Source organism: Pseudophryne corroboree, chromosome 2 (genome assembly GCF_028390025.1).
Source record: "Pseudophryne corroboree isolate aPseCor3 chromosome 2, aPseCor3.hap2, whole genome shotgun sequence".
Classification (NCBI taxonomy): domain Eukaryota; kingdom Metazoa; phylum Chordata; class Amphibia; order Anura; family Myobatrachidae; genus Pseudophryne; species Pseudophryne corroboree.
In genome coordinates, this window is record NC_086445.1 from 574771073 (window position 1) to 574790119 (window position 19047).

Sequence of the window (19047 nt, forward strand, 5' to 3'; positions counted from 1 at the left end):
CGCGCAGTGGGCTCACTCGCAAGTAGACCCCTGGATCCTTCAGGTGATATCTCAGGGGTACAAATTGGAATTCGAGACGTCTCCCCCTCGCCGTTTCCTAAAGTCGGCTTTACCGATGTCTCCTTCTGACAGGGAGACAGTTTTGGAAGCCATTCACAAGCTGTATTCCCAGCAGGTGATAATCAAGGTACCCCTCCTGCAACAGGGAACGGGGTATTATTCCACACTGTTGTGGTACCGAAGCCGGACGGCTCGGTGAGACCGATTCTAAATCTAAAATCTTTGAACACTTACATACAGAGGTTCAAATTCAAGATTGAGTCACTCAGAGCAGTGATTGCGAACCTGGTAGAAGGGGACTACATGATGTCTCGGGACATCAAGGATGCTTACCTTCATGTCAAAATTTACCCTTCTCATCAAGGGTACCTCAGGTTTATGGAACAGAACTGTCACTATCAGTTCAGACGCTGCCGTATGGATGGTCCACGGCACCCCGGGTCTTTACCAAGGTAATGGCCGAAATTATGATATTCCTTCGAAGGAAGGGAATTTTAGTTATCCCTTACTTGGACGATTCCCTGATAAGGGTAAGATCCAGGGAACAGTTGGGAGGTCGGTGTAGCACTATCTCAGGTAGTGTTGCGGCAGCACGATTGGATTCTCAATATTCCAAAATCGCAGCTGGTTCCGACGACTTGTCTTCTGTTCCTAGGGATGATCCTGGACACAGTCCAGAAAATAAGATTTTACTTACCGATAAATCTATTTCTCGTAGTCCGTAGTGGATGCTGGGGACTCCGTCAGGACCATGGGGAATAGCGGCTCCGCAGGAGACAGGGCACAAAAGTAAAAGCTTTAGGATCAGGTGGTGTGCACTGGCTCCTCCCCCTATGACCCTCCTCCAAGCCTCAGTTAGGATACTGTGCCCGGACGAGCGTACACAATAAGGAAGGATTTTGAATCCCGGGTAAGACTCATACCAGCCACACCAATCACACTGTACAACCTGTGATCTGAACCCAGTTAACAGCATGATAACAGCGGAGCCTCTGAAAAGATGGCTCACAACAATAATAACCCGATTTTTGTAACAATAACTATGTACAAGTATTGCAGACAATCCGCACTTGGGATGGGCGCCCAGCATCCACTACGGACTACGAGAAATAGATTTATCGGTAAGTAAAATCTTATTTTCTCTGACGTCCTAGTGGATGCTGGGGACTCCGTCAGGACCATGGGGATTATACCAAAGCTCCCAAACGGGCGGGAGAGTGCGGATGACTCTGCAGCACCGAATGAGAGAACTCCAGGTCCTCTTTAGCCAGGGTATCAAATTTGTAGAATTTTACAAACGTGTTCTCCCCCGACCACGTAGCTGCTCGGCAGAGTTGTAATGCCGAGACCCCTCGGGCAGCCGCCCAGGATGAGCCCACCTTCCTTGTGGAATGGGCCTTGACAGATTTAGGCTGTGGCAGGCCTGCCACAGAATGTGCAAGTTGAAATGTGCTACAAATCCAACGAGCAATCGTCTGCTTAGAAGCAAGAGCACCCAGTTTGTTGGGTGCATACAGGATAACAGCGAGTCAGTTTTCCTGACTCCAGCCGTCCTGGAAACCTATATTTTCAGGGCCCTGACAACATCTAGCAACTTGGAGTCCTCCAAGTCCCTAGTAGCCCCAGGTACCACAATAAGCTGTTCAGGTGAAACGCTGACACCACCTTAGGAAGAAACTGGGGACGAGTCCGCAGCTCTGCCCTGTCCGAATGGACAATCAGATATGGCTTTTGTGAGACAAAGCCGCCAATTCTGACACTCGCCTGGCCGAGGCCAGGGCCAACAGCATGGTCACTTTTCATGTGAGATATTTCAAATCCACAGATTTGAGCGGTTTAAAATGTGATTTGAGGAATCCCAGAACTACGTTGAGATCCCACAGTGCCACTGGAGGCACAAAAAGGGGGTTGTATATGCAATACTCCCTTGACAAACTTCTGGACTTCAGGAACTGAAGCCAATTCTTTCTGGAAGAAAATTGACAGGGCCGAAATTTGAACCTTAATGGACCCCAATTTGAGGCCCATAGACACTCCTGTTTGCAGGAAATGCAGGAATCGACCGAGTTGAAATTTCTTCGTGGGGCCTTCCTGGCCTCACACCACGCAACATATTTTCGCCACATGTGGTGATAATGTTTTGCGGTCACCTCCTTCCTGGCTTTCACCAGGGTAGGAATGACCTCTTCCGGAATGCCTTTTTCCCTTAGGATCTGGCGTTCCACCGCCATGCCGTCAAACGCAGCCGCGGTAAGTCTTGGAACAGACCTGGTACTTGCTGAAGCAAGTCCCTTCTTAGCGGCAGAGGCCATGAGTCCTCTGTGAGCATTTCTTGAAGTTCCGGGTGCCACGTCCTTCTTGGCCAATCCGGAGCCACGAGTATAGTTCTTACTCCTCTACGTCTTATAATTCTCAGTACCTTGGTTATGAGAAGCAGAGGAGGGAACACATACACCGACTGGTACACCCACGGTGTTACCAGAACGTCCACAGATATTGCTTGAGGGTCTCTTGACCTGGCGCAATACCTGTCCAGTTTTTTGTTCAGGTGGGACGCCATCATGTCCACCTTTGGTCTTTCCCAACGGTTCACAATCATGTGGAATACTTCCCGATGAAGTCCCCACTCTCCCGGGTGGAGGTCGTGCCTGCTGAGGAAGTCTGCTTCCCAGTTGTCCACTCCCGGAATGAACACTGCTGACAGTGCTATCACATGATTTTTCGCCCAGCGAAGAATCCTTGCAGTTTCTGCCATTTCCCTCCTGCTTCTTGTGCCGCCCTGTCTGTTTACGTGGGCGACTGCCGTGATGTTGTCCCACTGGATCAATACCGGCTGACCTTGAAGCAGAGGTCTTGCTAAGCTTAGAACATTGTAAATTGCCCTTAGCTCCAGTATATTTATGTGGAGAGAAGTCTCCAGACTTGATCACACTCCCTGGAAATTTTTTCCCTGTGTGACTGCTCCCCAGCCTCTCAGGCTGGCATCCATGGTCACCAGGACCCAGTCCTGAATGCCGAATCTGCGGCCCTTTAGTAGATGAGCACTCTGCAGCCACCGCAGAAGAAACACCCTTGTCCTTGGAGACAGGGTTATCCGCTGATGCATCTGAAGATGCGATCCGGACCATTTTTCCAGCAGATCCCACTGAAAAGTTCTTGCATGAAATCTACCGAATGGAATCGCTTCGTAAGAAGCCACCATTTTTCCCAGGACCCTTGTGCAATGATGCACCGACACTTTTCCTGGTTTTAGGAGGTTCCTGACTAGCTCGGATAACTCCCTGGCTTTCTTCTCCGGGAGAAACACCTTTTTCTGGACTGTGTCCAGAATCATCCCTAGGAACAGCAGACGTGTCGTCGGAAACAGCTGCGGTTTTGGAATATTTAGAATCCACCCGTGCTGTCGTAGAACTACTTGAGATAGTGCTACTCCGACCTCCAACTGTTCTCTGGACCTTGCCCCTATCAGGAGATCGTCCATTTTCTTTGAAGAAGAATCATCATTTCGGCCATTACCTTGGTAAGGACCCGGGGTGCCGTGGACAATCCAACCGGCAGCGTCTGAAACTGATAGTGACAGTTCTGTACCACGAACCTGAGGTACCCTTGGTGAGAAGGGCAAATTGGGACATGGAGGTAAGCATCCCTGATGTCCCGGGACACCATATAGTCCCCTTCTTCCTGGTTCGCTATCACTGCTCTGAGTGACTCCATCTTGATTTGAACCTTTGTATGTAAGTGTTCAACTATTTCAGATTTAGAATAGGTCTCACCGAGCCGTCTGGCTTCAGTACCACAATATAGTGTGGAATAATACCCCTTTCCTTGTTGTAGGAGGGGTACTTTGATTATCACCTGCTGGGAATACAGCTTGTGAATTGTTTCCACTACTGCCTCCCTGTCGGAGGGAGACGTTGGTAAAGCAGACTTCAGGAACCTGCGAGGGGGAGACGTCTCGAATTTCCAATCTGTACCCCTGGGATACTACTTGTAGGATCCAGGGGTCCACTTGCGAGTGAGCCCACTGCGTGCTGAAACTCTTGAGACGACCCCCCCCCACCGCACCCGAGTCCGCTTGTACGGCCCCAGCGTCATGCTGAGGACTTGGCAGAAGCGGTGGAGGGCTTCTGTTTCTGGGAATGGGCTGCCTGCTGCAGTCTTCTTCCCTTTCCTCTATCCCATGGCAGATATGACTGGCCTTTTGCCCGCTTGCCCTTATGGGGACGAAAGGACTGAGGCTGAAAAGACGTTGTCTTTTTCTCCTTTATACGGCAATACTTCCATGTGCCGTTTGGAATCTGCATCACCTGACCACTGTCGTGTCCATAAACAACTTCTGGCAGATATGGACATCGCACTTACTCTTGATGCCAGAGTGCAAATATCCCTCTGTGCATCTCGCATATATAGAAATGCATCCTTTAAATGCTCTATAGTCAATAAAATACTGTCCCTGTCAAGGGTATCAATATTTTCAGTCAGGGAATCCGACCAAGCCACCCCAGCGCTGCACATCCAGGCTGAGGCGATCGCTGGTCGCAGTATAACACCAGTATGTGTGTATATACTTTTTAGGATGTTTTCCAGCCTCCTATCAGCTGGCTCCTTGAGGGCGGCCCTATCTGGAGACGGTACCGCCACTTGTTTTGATAAGCGTGTGAGCGCCTTATCCACCCTAAGGGGTGTTTCCCAACGCGCCCTAACTTCTGGCGGGAAAGGGTATACCGCCAATAATTTTCTATCAGGGGAAACCCACGCATCATCACACACTTCATTTAATTTATCTGATTCAGGAAAAACTACAGGTAGTTTTTTCACACTCCACATAATACCCTTTTTTGTGGTACTTGTAGTATCAGAAATATGTAACACCTCCTTCATTGCCCTTAACAAGTAACGTGTGGCCCTAAAGGAAAATACGTTTGTTTCTTCACCGTCGACACTGGAGTCAGTGTCCGTGTCTGTGTCGACCGACTGAGGTAAAAGGACGTTTTAACGCCCCTGACGGTGTTTGAGACGCCTGGACAGGTACTAATTGGTTTGCCGGCCGTCTCATGTCGTCAACCGACCTTGCAGCGTGTTGACATTATCACGTAATTCCTTAAATAAGCCATCCATTCCGGTGTCGACTCCCTAGAGAGTGACATCACCATTACAGGCAATTGCTCCGCCTCCTCACCAACATCGTCCTCATACATGTCGACACACACGTACCGACACACAGCACACACACAGGGAATGCTCTGATAGAGGACAGGACCCCACTAGCCCTTTGGGGAGACAGAGGGAGAGTTTGCCAGCACACACCAAAAACGCTATAATTATACAGGGACAACCTTTATATAAGTGTTTTTCCCTTATAGCATTTTAATATATATAGTCATATCGCCAAATAAGTGCCCCCCATCTCTGTTTTAACCCTGTTTCTGTAGTGCAGTGCAGGGGAGAGCCTGGGAGCCTTCCCACCAGCATTTCTGTGAGGGAAAATGGCGCTGTGTGCTGAGGAGAATAGGCCCCGCCCCCTTTTCGTCGGGCTTCTTCTCCCGTTTTTCTGAGACCTGGCAGGGGTTAAATACATCCATATAGCCCCCAGGGGCTATATGTGATGTATTTTTAGCCAGAATAAGGTACTATCATTGCTGCCCAGGGCGCCCCCCCCAGCGCCCTGCACCCTCAGTGACCGCTGCTATGAAGTGTGCTGACAACAATGGCGCACAGCTGCAGTGCTGTGCGCTACCTTATGAAGACTGAAAAGTCTTCTGCCGCCGGTTTCTGGACCTCTTCACTTTTCGGCATCTGCAAGGGGGTCGGCGGCGCGGCTCCTGGACGAACCCCAGGGTGAGACCTGTGTTCCGACTCCCTCTGGAGCTAATGGTGTCCAGTAGCCTAAGAAGCCAATCCATCCTGCACGCAGGTGAGTTCACTTCTCTCCCCTAAGTCCCTCGATGCAGTGAGCCTGTTGCCAGCAGGACTCACTGAAAATAAAAAACCTAACAAAACTTTTACTCTAAGCAGCTCTTTAGGAGAGCCACCTAGATTGCACCCTTCTCGGCCGGGCACAAAAATCTAACTGAGGCTTGGAGGAGGGTCATAGGGGGAGGAGCCAGTGCACACCACCTGATCCTAAAGCTTTTACTTTTGTGCCCTGTCTCCTGCGGAGCCGCTATTCCCCATGGTCCTGACGGAGTCCCCAGCATCCACTAGGACGTCAGAGAAAAAGGTGTTTCTCCCGGAGGAGAAAGCCAGGGAGTTATCCGAGCTAGTCAGGAACCTCCTAAAACCGAGCCAAGTCTCAGTGCATCAATGCACAAGGGTTCTGGGTAAAATGGTGGCTTCCTACGAAGCAATCCCATTCGGCAGATTCCACGCAAGAACTTTCCAGTGGGACCTGCTGGACAAATGGTCCGGGTCGCATCTTCAGATGCATCAGCGGATAACCCTGTCACCAAGGACAAGGGTGTCCCTCCTGTGGTGGTTGCAGAGTGCTCATCTTCTAGAGGGCCGCAGATTCGGCATTCAGGACTGGGTCCTGGTGACCACGGATGCCAGCCTGCGAGGCTGGGGAGCAGTCACACAGGGAAGTAATATCCAGGGCTTATGGTCAAGCCTGGAGACATCACTTCACATAAATATCCTGAAGCTAAGGGCCATTTACAATGCTCTAAGCTTAGCAAGACCTCTGCTTCAAGGTCAGCCGGTGTTGATCCAGTCGGACAACATCACGGCAGTCACCCACGTAAACAGACAGGGTGGCACAAGAAGCAGGAGGGCAATGGCAGAAGCTGCAAGGATTCTTCGCTGGGCGGAAAATCATGTGATAGCACTGTCAGCAGTATTCATTCCGGGAGTGGACAACTGGGAAGCAGACTTCCTCAGCACGACCTCCACCCGGGAGAGTGGGGACTTCACCCAGAAGTCTTCCACATGATTATAAACCGTTGGGAAAAACTCGACAGGTATTGCGCCAGGTCAAGGGACCCTCAGGCAATAGCTGTAGACGCTCTGGTAACACCGTGGGTGTACCAGTCAGTGTATGTGTTCCCTCCTCTGCCTCTCATACCCAAGGTACTGAGATTGATAAGATGGAGAGGAGTAAGCACTATATATCGTGGCTCCGGATTGGCCAAGAAGGACTTGGTAACCGGAACTTCAAGAGATGCTAACGGAGGATCTGTGGCCTCTACCTCTAAGAAGGGACCTGCTCCAGCAAGGACCCTGTCTGTTCCAAGACTTACCGCGGCTGCGTTTGACGGCATGGCGGTTGAACGCCGGATCCTGAAGGAAAAAAGGCATTCCGGAAGAAGTCATCCCTATCCTGATCAAAGCCAGGAAGGATGTAACCGCAAAACATTATCACCGCATTGGCGAAAATATGTTGCGTGGTGCGAGGCCAGTAAGGCCCGACGGAGGAAATTCAACTGGGTCGATTCCTACATTTCCTGCAAACAGGAGTGTCTATGGGCCTGAAATTGGGGTCCATTAAGGTTCAAATTTCGGCCCTGTCAATTTTCTTCCAAAAAGAACTAGCTTCAGTCCCTGAAGTTCAGACGTTTGTAAAAGGGGTACTGCATATACAGCCTCCTTTTGTGCCTCCAGTGGCACTTTGGGATCTCAATGTAGTTTTTGGGTTCCAAAAGTCACATTGGTTTGAACCACTTAAATCTGTGGAGTTAAAATATCTCACATGGAAAGTGGTCATGCTGTTGGCCCTGGCCTGGGCCAGGCGCGTGTCAGAATTGGCGGCTTTATCCTGTAAAAGCCCTTATCTGATTTTCCATTCGGACAGGGCGGAATTGAGGACTCGTCCTCAGTTTCTCCCTAAGGTGGTTTCAGCGTTTCACCTGAACCAACCTATTGTGGTGCCTGCGGCTACTAGGGACTTGGAGGACTCCAAGTTGCTAGACGTTGTCAGGGCCCTGAAAATATATGTTTCCAGGACGGCTGGAGTCAGAAAATCTGACTCGCTGTTTATCCTGTATGCACCCAACAAGCTGGGTGCTCCTGCTTCTAAGCAGACTATTGCTCGTTGGATTTGTAGTACAATTCAGCTTGCACATTCTGTGGCAGGCCTGCCACAGCCAAAAATCTGTAAATGCCCACTCCACAAGGAAGGTGGGCTCATCTTGGGCGGCTGCCCGAGGGGTCTCGGCTTTACAACTTTGTCGAGCAGCTACTTGGTCAGGAGCAAATACGTTTGTAAAATTCTACAAAATTGATACCCTGGCTGAGGAGGACCTGGAGTTCTCTCATTTGGTGCTGCAGAGTCATCCGCACTCTCCCGCCCGTTTGGGAGCTTTGGTATAATCCCCATGGTCCTTACGGAGTCCCCAGCATCCACTTAGGACGTTAGAGAAAATAAGAATTTACTTACCGATAATTCTATTTCTATTAGTCCGTAGTGGATGCTGGGCGCCCATCCCAAGTGCGGATTGTCTGCAATACTGGTACATAGTTATTGTTACCAACAAATCGGGTTATTGCTGTAGTGAGCCATCTTTTCTAGAGGCTCCTCTGTTATCATGCTGTTAACTGGGTTCAGATCACAAGTTGTACGGTGTGATTGGTGTGGCTGGTATGAGTCTTACCCGGGATTCAAGATCCTTCCTTATTGTGTACGCTCTTCCGGGCACAGTATCCTAACTGAGGCTTGGAGGAGGGTCATAGGGGGAGGAGCCAGTGCACACCAGATAGTCCTAAAGCTTTCTTTAGATGTGCCCAGTCTCCTGCGGAGCCGCTATTCCCCATGGTCCTTACGGAGTCCCCAGCATCCACTACGGACTACGAGAAATAGAATTATCGGTAAGTAAATTCTTATTTTATCTGATATGGATTCTGCAAGATATCTAGAAATTAATTTGTAAACACAAATCAGCAGAAGACTGTTGTAAGGTGGTTGTGAGGGAAACATCAATATTTAAATAAACATACAATCTAATGCACATATATCGCCTCAAAGAACAGTGAAACATATCTGATTAAGCACAGCGTGAAATTCCAGAGTTCTCAGCTCCAGGGGAGCAGTGGTGACAAGAGACACCATGATATGCCGCACAGTAAGAGTGCACAGAGGTGGCGACTGGATGCTGGGAAACATCTGGAGGAAGGCAACAGAACTATGGAATAAGACTGGGCAGTGGGTAAGAAGAACCAGCACAGCATTAATGTCACACAGTGGAAGACATATACGTGTCCTCATGCATCCAGCCTAAATACGCCATCCAGCGAGAGATGCCTGGTGTGAGTGAGTCGCCAGGTCCCAAGCATCTCTGTTACTGTTGCACAGATTGTTTGCATCTTGGGGGTAATTCTGAGTTGATCGCAGCAGCAAGTTTGTTAGCAATTGGGCAAAACCATGTGCACTGCAGGTGTGGCAGATATAACATGTGCAGAGAGAGTTAGATTTGGGTGAGTTATTTTGTTTCTGTACAGGGTAAATACTGGCTGCTTTATTTTTACACTGCAATTTAGATTTCAGTTTGAACACACCACACCCAAATCTAACTCTTTCTGCACATGTTCTATCTGCCTCCCCTGCAGTGCACATGGTTTTGCCCAATTGCTAACAAAATTGCTGCTGCGATCAACTCAGAATTAGGCCCCTTATTTGCAACACTATGGGGCTAGGATGCACAATTAGCCTGTTCTGATTAATTTGATATAGGCCGCTTGTATATCTGTGTGTGACGGAGTCTGTATACGGAGCAGAACTGAACTTGTAATGGAATAGAGCTGTGATTGCTACATTGTAGCACTTTGTCTACAGACTGTGTTATGTAAAAGATGCATTTTCATCAAAAAAAAAGTAGAAACCGGGGATGTGCAGCAATTATGTATGAGAACACATCGAAAAGGTTCCACCTGTAAATGTAATGCCCAGCTAAGCATAACAGATGAAATAAAATCCATATGCACACTTATCTATAGAGAAAACATATTTAACTAAAGTAAATAAGCAAGTAAAACTAGTAGGATACACAATTACATACCAACAGACAGACAACAGGAAAAATAAAAGAACAATTTTCTTTTATGTCCGCATTTCGTGAAGTTTACTATGCAGCACCGATACTGATAAATTCACTGTGAACAGTAACAAATAAACCCATTTGCCCAGTTTATTGTAAAGTGTACTATGAAAGTGAAAACTGATAAACGCTATGTAAAGTACTATACACAGCAAACCAAACTACATAAATGCTATTTTGTTGACAGACCCACTCCCAGCACATGCTGATCATTTTGCTCTATGATATAACAGACAGCTACTGTATATGACATGCAAACCTTCCTAGAGTCTGAACAGCAGCATCGCTTCCTAATCCAGCGAGTTCTCATCTCTTAGCAGGTGTGCACTGTTTAGCACTTCTCTGCTCTCTCTTAAGGAATGAGCCAACAACGATGTCTCAGTTTCAGATCCCCCAGAGAGAGTAACGCACAGGGGCTGGGAGATTTACACCTGTAATCCTGCAATTGTGTCAGCACTGCATGAAGACAAATATCCACCACATTACAGTGAAGGTAGGAGGAGGAAGACTACATGAAAATACAAGCCGCAACTGCTGACAGAATATGGGCGAATGCAAAGCAGTTCAGCCACAAACCGTTATACATCAGGTAACACCTTTATAATAGAAAAAGCAAAAAAAATAATTCTAAAGTATCAAAATTAACAGGTTCTGAGAGGAAATGGAAAATTGCACTCAGAATGTCTTCATTTGGCTGGTGTCTTAAAATCAATTAAATTAAATCCCAATCACAGACTGGAATCTTCCCCATCACGAGAAACATGAGAAAGCAAAAAGAGCCAAACAATTTAGGTTTCAACATACTGGAAAATGTAACCATATCATATAAAACACATTGGGGGAGATTCAAATGTTTGAAAAGTCGGTTGGGTGTCTGTGTTTTCCTATCCATTAGATAGGAAAAAAACGACACCCAACTGACTTTCCAAACAATTGAATATCCCCCACTGAATACAATAACTACTAAGTTAACCCAAACTTGAATTAAATGGCTTGCTAGATGTAAAAGCACTCCAATAACGGAGTAAGCAAGGGCTTAGCAGAGATGATGAGACACTTAAGGAAGACAATGTTTAAATCAAGGGAGTTTTAAGTTAAGTGGAGGGACCATGTGCAAGTTCCTTCAGGGTCCCTTCCCCCAGAATAATGATGGTATAAGCGTCAGATTTCCAGTGATTTCTTCAGAACTATGCCCTGGGGTGCAGAGTGTGGGCCCCCTTTGACTTGGGGCCCAGGTACACCTATTATAGATGTGCCCCTTTAATCTATATAACGGGAGCAGCGAGGTTAGCCCTAGACACATACACACAAAACAAAAATGATATAAATAAAAAAAATAAATGAAGAACTTAAAAAAAAAAAACAACAACAAGGTGGACCATTTCTAGGAGTAGACAAAAGGAGGGGCACAGTCATTGAACATATTACAATAAGAGAAGTCTGGCTCCTGAAATTTCAAAAGGCAACTGATGCTGCTATAAAACAAGGAAATGACTGATACATAAAATAAGGTATAAATATCTGGCAGGAAGTTATTATAACTTTTTAGTAGGCAGCGTGGATGGAGTAATGGTTAGCATTACTGCTTTACATCACTGAGGTCATGAGTTCCATTTCTTATCATGGCCAATCAGTGTGGAGTCTGCATGTTCTCCCAGTGCTTATATGAGAGTTTCCTCCCACAATCCAAAAAACTACTGGTACTGTCTTTGACAAACAGTTAACGTGTGTGTGTGTGTGTGTGTGTGTGTGTGTGTGTGTGTGTGTGTGTGTGTGTGTCTACGTAATAGGGAACATAAACTCCACTGGGACATGGACTGATATGAATGACTGCTGTGGAATATGTGCGCGCTAAATTAATAACTATTAATAAATAAGTCACCTGTAAAGCGAATTCCAGCAGTACAGGGAGAGCTCACTGGGAAAAGGTAAAGCTATTTTTTTTTTATTTTTTAACAAATCGCTACCCTCAGCAGTGTCAGGCGATGCACAGTCATAACAGCAGGGACTCTGAACACTATGTGATCTTTAACAATAGTTGTACACACCCCACTCCCTCCCAGGCATCACCATCTGCAGTGGCACAGAGATGCATCTCCGGCATGCAAACACATCTGCCTCTGCTAGTGTACTCCCACTGAGTTGCCCATCTGGAACAGGTGGGGAGAGTGTGGGCACAGGGGAAAAAGAGAGGGGCAAAGCAGGACTTCTACTGTGGAAGGAGGAGGGCTGGCACTTCAATGAATAAAGGAGAGGAGATGGAAGGAGGCATCATGTCACATCCTGCTAAATTTGTTTGCAAAAATGTGTGTTCAATTACCCTAGTTAGTGGTATTAACTTTCGGTGTGTTTAGCAAATTAAAATTTCAGCACTTGGGAGACAGGATACTTAAAAATCACAGCTTTACCTGCACCATCTGTTCCTTGGAGTCATGTGATCAGCATGATAACATTACACTGTAGCTAGATGTTACATGGGGTGGGTGCATGCTGTTTTCTTACCAGCAGCCTGTCTACACAGATGAGAGTGTCTGCTGCAGTTGCCATATTACCCTAGAATTATTATTTTACTAGAAGAACAATATAAAAACACAGGCAAAATATGGTCCAAACAAATATAGTTTTAACCAAAATTAGCCAATGTAAAACACTAAATCTAGGTCAAAACAAGGGGGGGGGGGGGGGGGGGAATAAATAAATAAATAAATCTATTAAAATGCATCAACTGATTCACAAGATAAGTTGCCAATGTGACAAAGCCAGGACTGCATGCATGTATAAGAGGATCTATTCATAAAGAGCTAATGGGAGTACACCAAGGAGTAGATCTGAAACAAGTTAAAGATGAAGTCACTTATCCCAGAAACGACACTTACTCTAATTACATTTATTGGGGGTATTCAATTAGTGACTTTTTTTTCAACCAGTTGAAAAAAAAACAGCACTTTTCGCCCGTTTTTAGGTCGAATTAACATTCAACCTATTCAATGCCCATGCAGTTTTATTCGACTGGTCGAAAAATCCACACGGGCCAAAACCACGTGGATTGGCGAATTTGCTGGCATTTGACCGTTTCTGGGTCCGTTTTCGCCCATGCCGATTCAACAACAAAAAAAAGCATGGGTGGAAATGGATTCAAACGGTCAGAAAACTCGGCACTAATTATTGAATACATTACAGCACAGGTTATGGAACCAAACTATTGTATGCTTTCTTCCAATCTTTTAGACACACTTACGACATGTCGTACAACTCACCCTACTTCTCAGGTAGTCAGCAAGATTCCTACGTGTGAAGTTTGCAGCTGCTGTGGGAGACAACTCATAGCCTACAACAAAACGCAAAAAAGGTCACAAATGGCAAATTAAACGGTCATTACCTGGTAATTACAAATGCATTTCACAAACAGTATACCATCAACAATGTTACTTTAAAGGACTGAAACATTACTTAGTGAGGCATAAGAAACCATGTAAAAAGCTCTGCAAATCACACAGGTTCATTTATCCTAAGCTACACCAAAAGTACATCTTTTAATAAAAAAATATGAAGTGTTCTGTCCCAGCACACAATTTATAACCCTTTCACATCGCACAAATAACTCCGTATATTTCCAGGTCAACGTGGGTCAAGGTGCGGTGTTAAAGGGGTATGTTACAATTTCCTGGGTCAACTGACCTGGTATTTCCACCTGGGACTAAAGCAGGGTTAATTCCCAGGTTGAAGTGCAGTGTGAACGGGTTGCAGGGTCGATACGACTGGGGACCTGTTCACACTAAAGGGAGAGGCAGTACTTGGAAATTATCTTCGCACACGTCACCAATCCGGTAATATGCCGGGATGGTACCTCCAATCTGAAAGGGGTCTCAAGCAGGTCGCACCCGGGAAAGACTTGTGTACAAGTCCCAGGTGCGACTCACTATTGCAATGTAAAAGCGGTATAATTTGGAAATAGGACAGTTATCCATTGCATGTCTACAGCAGTATTTCCCCCTAACAGCCCTTGTGTAATGATAATCATGCCTGATATCTGTAAAACCTGGACTGTAAGGGGCCTTTGGGGACAGAGTTTGGTAACTATTTCTCTCAGCAGTTTGTAGACATATAATATAAGGATTTACATTGTGGTGGAATACTGCATCTATGCAGGGTAATTAGTACAGCTGATCAGCACATGAACCCTGTATTAGTTCAGCAACGCACCATTCCTCATTTTATACAGCTGCACATTCTTCTGAATGTATTCTGCAAACTGTACCGTGTCCCCAGCTTCTCCCACACACAAGAGGAGGATCTTCTCACTCATCTTGAACATTTTATCCATATCTGTAGAAAGAAAACCGTAGTGTTAAATACAGCATCGCAAGCTCTAAAGAAACAACGAAAACAAAGAACAAATGTTTGCACTTCTATAACATGGACTACTGATCCTCAAAGCTCACCCTTCAAAATGGGTTACATGCATACATCCTGACCATAATAAGATCACCATTTTGATCCTAGTGAGTGTGTCATAATAAGATCACTGTTTTGTTCCTAGTGAGTGTGTAACGCACTGCATTTACTGTAAGATCAGTGTGCATAGCAGGTGCATTTGCAACTAGACAGTAATATCTTATTACTGGATTACCTAGGCAAAAGCAGAATAATATAGTGGTCTCCACATATATTATCACTGCTAACTTAACACACCAAATAAATATATTATAGAATTTTAATAATTCTAATATATATATATATATATATATATATATATATATATATATATATATATATATATATATATATATATATATATACATACACACACACACACAGTGTGTACACTGACACATTAAAAAAAAAAAGTTGCACAAAGAATGAAAAAAACCCTAACAGGAATGCTAATGAGAAGCACGGGGATTTTGCATATGACGGATGTGCAGAAAAGCAGGAAGTGAGAACGGGTGCAGATTCTTTTACTTTCACTTCTAAGCAGCTCACACCAACACAATGATGTGACAGATTTATACAGTGACTCTCAGCTTTACAACAAACTCACATGAATACATCCCCAAACTTCCAATGTCTGCCAATTTGCCTTGCTTCGTTTAATATATCCTTCAGATGTGAATTTAGCACATTCCACAAACACACTGTGCTTATTTCTATTATTCTTAAAGGTATATCGTTTTCATTTTTCAGCAGTCCTGAGGGATGCATTAGAATGGTTTGTAACTTCCCTTCCTCAAATTTTAGAACATTCTGACATTTTAGTTTTGTATTCACAAAATACAAATTCATTTTCAGATACACTAATATAATGTCCATAACTACAGTTACGGGCTGTAGACAGCAGAAACTAGAATGATAGCAAAAAGCTAAACTAGGAGGATACCTAATCAAGACATGCTGTGTTTTCAGGTTGATACTGTATATGCTTGTGATTAGCATTAAAGCTAAACTACAAACCATTACACAAAGATAATAATATTGTAAAAGGTACAGAGCTTTGACAGAACGGAGTATCATCATCAGCCACGCAAGGGTGAGAAAATCAGACTCCTGAGTGGGAATACCAGACCAAGCAGCATGTGGGAAACTTTCTCCCACTGGAATCACAGCTTATCTCAACTAATTAATTTTAAGCCCTTGAAATATTTTACAATTAAAAATGAGAAAAATATGTATTCAGTTTAATACACATATATTGATTAAATGATTTGTAACTCTGTCAAATAAGACAGCTTGTGTGTTATGATCCTTTAAATGCACAACATGTAGGAGTGTAACTATCCCAGTTAAAAACCATGTCATTTTCTTGACCAGCTATTGCTTTATGAAGTCGCTTAAAGACTTTTCCACCCACCCATATGCCACAGATCAGGACCTTGGGCGTGTAAAAGTTCTCCCACCAAACAATTAGAAAAAATATTTCTTCAGTTTTAATCTTTGACACTTTAAAATATGAGGGTGTTTAACTACACCAAGAAACAAGACCTCTCAATGCTTACATTAAACTCATACATATACGTATAATTAATAGTATAGCCTTGGTACAGACTATTTTTTCACATAGGGCCTAATTCAGACTTGTATGCTAACCCGATGTTTAGCATACAAGGACGATGGTGGGGACACTGTACATGTGCAGAACAGGTCCTACGTTCTTTTCACGCAGTGCCCCCCAAATCACAGCCTGATTGACAGGCTGATGACGTTTGGAGGTGGGGAAGGGGTGTCAACCAGGTCTGTTCCTTAAAACGGAAGCGTGTCGTCTCCATTTTGTGGAAGTGTCGAGGTCAGTGTCATTTATCGACCTCTAATGAAAATCTGAGGAACCTGGTAACTTATATGACCGTAGGTCAAGCAGAGAGATCTGATGGTGCATCTCAAGATGCAACAGCGGCTCACAGAAGCAGAAAGCAGGCGTCTATTTTCACCAGACGCCTCCTGCTGCAATTTCATCCTAGCTGTACGGCTGTGCAATAACGTACAACTCTGAATCAGGCCCTTAATACCCATACTTGTCTAAGCATTTGCTCCAACGGTACACCAAGGTATCTATGACGGCATACAAGAAGTCAGTGTCAAGCACCTGAACACCGGACATGACAGCTTGCTGAACTTCACTGTGTGTTGTGAATTGCCTTACACCCAGATGCTTTTCTGATGAACCAAAAAGATGGTAATCCTTCTATGCCAGGTAAGAAACAAATGGACATCAGTGGTAGGCATGCTTGGACAGCAGGATCACTGCTCATCATTGTGCCAGCAGTGCAACATACCGAAACCTGTTCCTGTGACATGATGTTTTCACCGTATACCTCTATAAAGGTACAATGAATTTCAGCAGCTGATGTGCCCTTTATACACAGAAATCTGGTCACACTACGTACCTCAATGTTTAACCATGTTTCTGCCAGCAATGCCATCTTACAAATGATATTGGGACAGCATTAGGGTTATTCAATTGTTCCTCCATTGGGAATACAAGCACTGTGTGCACACCCATTAGTACCTTGTTTTGCCATGCAAAACGGGTAAATCCCTGGTAAGGGCGCAGCCATGGGGTTTTTGCACATTTTAGTTTGCACCTCCGTAAGCCGAAAATTTGCCTCCCCGGCTACATACGCGTCTGACCGATGCAACATTATATTGCTCCGTTGGACCCCTTCTAGTGGCAGTTGGGGTGAACAATTGAATCCCCCCATGACCACCAATATGAGACGCAGTCTAATGGCTGTGAGGGGAAGTAGCGGTCTTCCTACTCTAGCCTGGCAGGAAATTAGAGATCACACACACACACACACACACACACACACACACACACACACACACGAGAGAGAGGTCTTGTTACCTTATTTATAAAACCACACTCGTTCATGTTAATGGTTATAAAGATCAGGCATACAATAGTAATATATATGTAGAACACAGTAACATACATAAAAGCTCTGTACCTTTACACACATGTACTATAATAAATGACAAGAAAGGTGAACATGTATATAATAATTTAAACCCTAAAACAGAAATCACTTCAGCAGTACATGATCAATATTATAATGCACAATGTTCTTCCACATAAAGAAGCAGCTATATTGAGCTGTAATGGAGAGCTATTACTGCTGCTGCTGTGCCCCCCATTGTACACTCCCCCATGCCCCGCTACATGTAACCCCGGTATGCCCTGCACCAGACTATAGGACACTGCACGGAGCCCACGGCCGTGCCCGGGCCAGTGGACGTCACAGTGCGGGGTGCAGGGAGCACTGGCCGACGTAGCTGCTCACCGTGCTTCATCTTAATGATGCTGTTCGCGCAAACCATGTCCGCCGCCACCAGCACATAGTCCGGGCCCTGGATGCCGATCAGATACTCCATAGCTATAGAGCGGCCGTAGGTCTGTGTCCCCGAGCACTGTTCTGCTGCCGACTCCGGTCCTAGCGCGTTACACAGCAAATTACCACCACAAGGCCGGAGAGGATTCAGCAGCAGGTTCTCTGTCGCTGATGTGTGACGTCCCTGCTAGCAGACGTCCGCCCGGGGCACGCCGGGAAATGTAGTACTTACTAGTGAAAAGAGAAGAAGCTGCTGCCGCTGCCGCTGCCATACCGACAGTGACAGCAATGTGCTGCTATGGTTATGGACATGTGCAGGTGTAACATGGGGGCGGCAGTGTTTCCATATACAGTATCATCCTCTTTTACGCTGACTTCTTACGTATTATCAAAAGAGACTATATCCACGCCAGATATTGGGACTAATTCCAAAGCCCTTCCAGATACGTAGCATATCACTGGTAAAGGAAATGTACTTAAAATGTATAGTTTTTTGTCCCTCTTATGTCCTAGAGGATGCTGGGGTCCACATTAGTACCATGGGGTATAGACGTGTCCTTTGGGAGTCATGGAAACTTTAAGAGTTTAATAGTGTGGGCTGGCTCCTCCCTCTATGCCCCTCCTACCAGACTCGGTTTAGAAAATGTGCTCGGTGGAGTTGGTCACAGCTAGGGGAGCTCCTAGGAGTTCTTTTATTTCTCTGACGTCCTAGTGGATGCTGGGACTTCCGTAAGGACCATGGGGAATAGCGGCTCCGCAGGAGACTGGGCACAAAAAGTAAAAGCTTTAGACTAGCTGGTGTGCACTGGCTCCTCCCCCTATGACCCTCCTCCAAGCCTCAGTTAGATTTTTGTGCCCGAACGAGAAGGGTGCATGCTAGGTGGCTCTCCTGAGCTGCTTAGAAGTAAAAGTTTAAATAGGTTTTTTTTATTTTCAGTGAGTCCTGCTGGCAACAGGCTCACTGCATCGTGGGACTAAGGGGAGAAGAAGCGAACTCACCTGCGTGCAGAGTGGATTGGGCTTCTTGGCTACTGGACATTAGCTCCAGAGGGACGATCACAGGTTCAGCCTGGATGGGTCCCGGAGCCGCGCCGCCGGCCCCCTTACAGAGCCAGAAGAGCGAAGAGGTCCGGAGAAAT

At 45.7% G+C, this 19047-nt stretch overlaps 1 protein-coding gene across 1 annotated transcript in view; it reads right to left on the minus strand.

Moving 5' to 3' along the window:
• Nucleotides 1-18143, minus strand: part of PSMB2 (proteasome 20S subunit beta 2) — an 81725-nt gene extending 63582 nt beyond the window's left edge. The window contains exons 1-3 of the mRNA XM_063954454.1: nucleotides 17861-18143; nucleotides 14289-14411; nucleotides 13343-13413 (exon numbers count right to left, since the gene is read on the minus strand). Of these exons, the coding sequence (XP_063810524.1) occupies nucleotides 13343-13413; nucleotides 14289-14411; nucleotides 17861-17951 (285 nt within the window). The 5' untranslated portion in view covers nucleotides 17952-18143. The remainder of the gene's footprint in view (nucleotides 1-13342; nucleotides 13414-14288; nucleotides 14412-17860) is intronic.
• Between the last annotated feature and the right edge of the window lie 904 nt (nucleotides 18144-19047).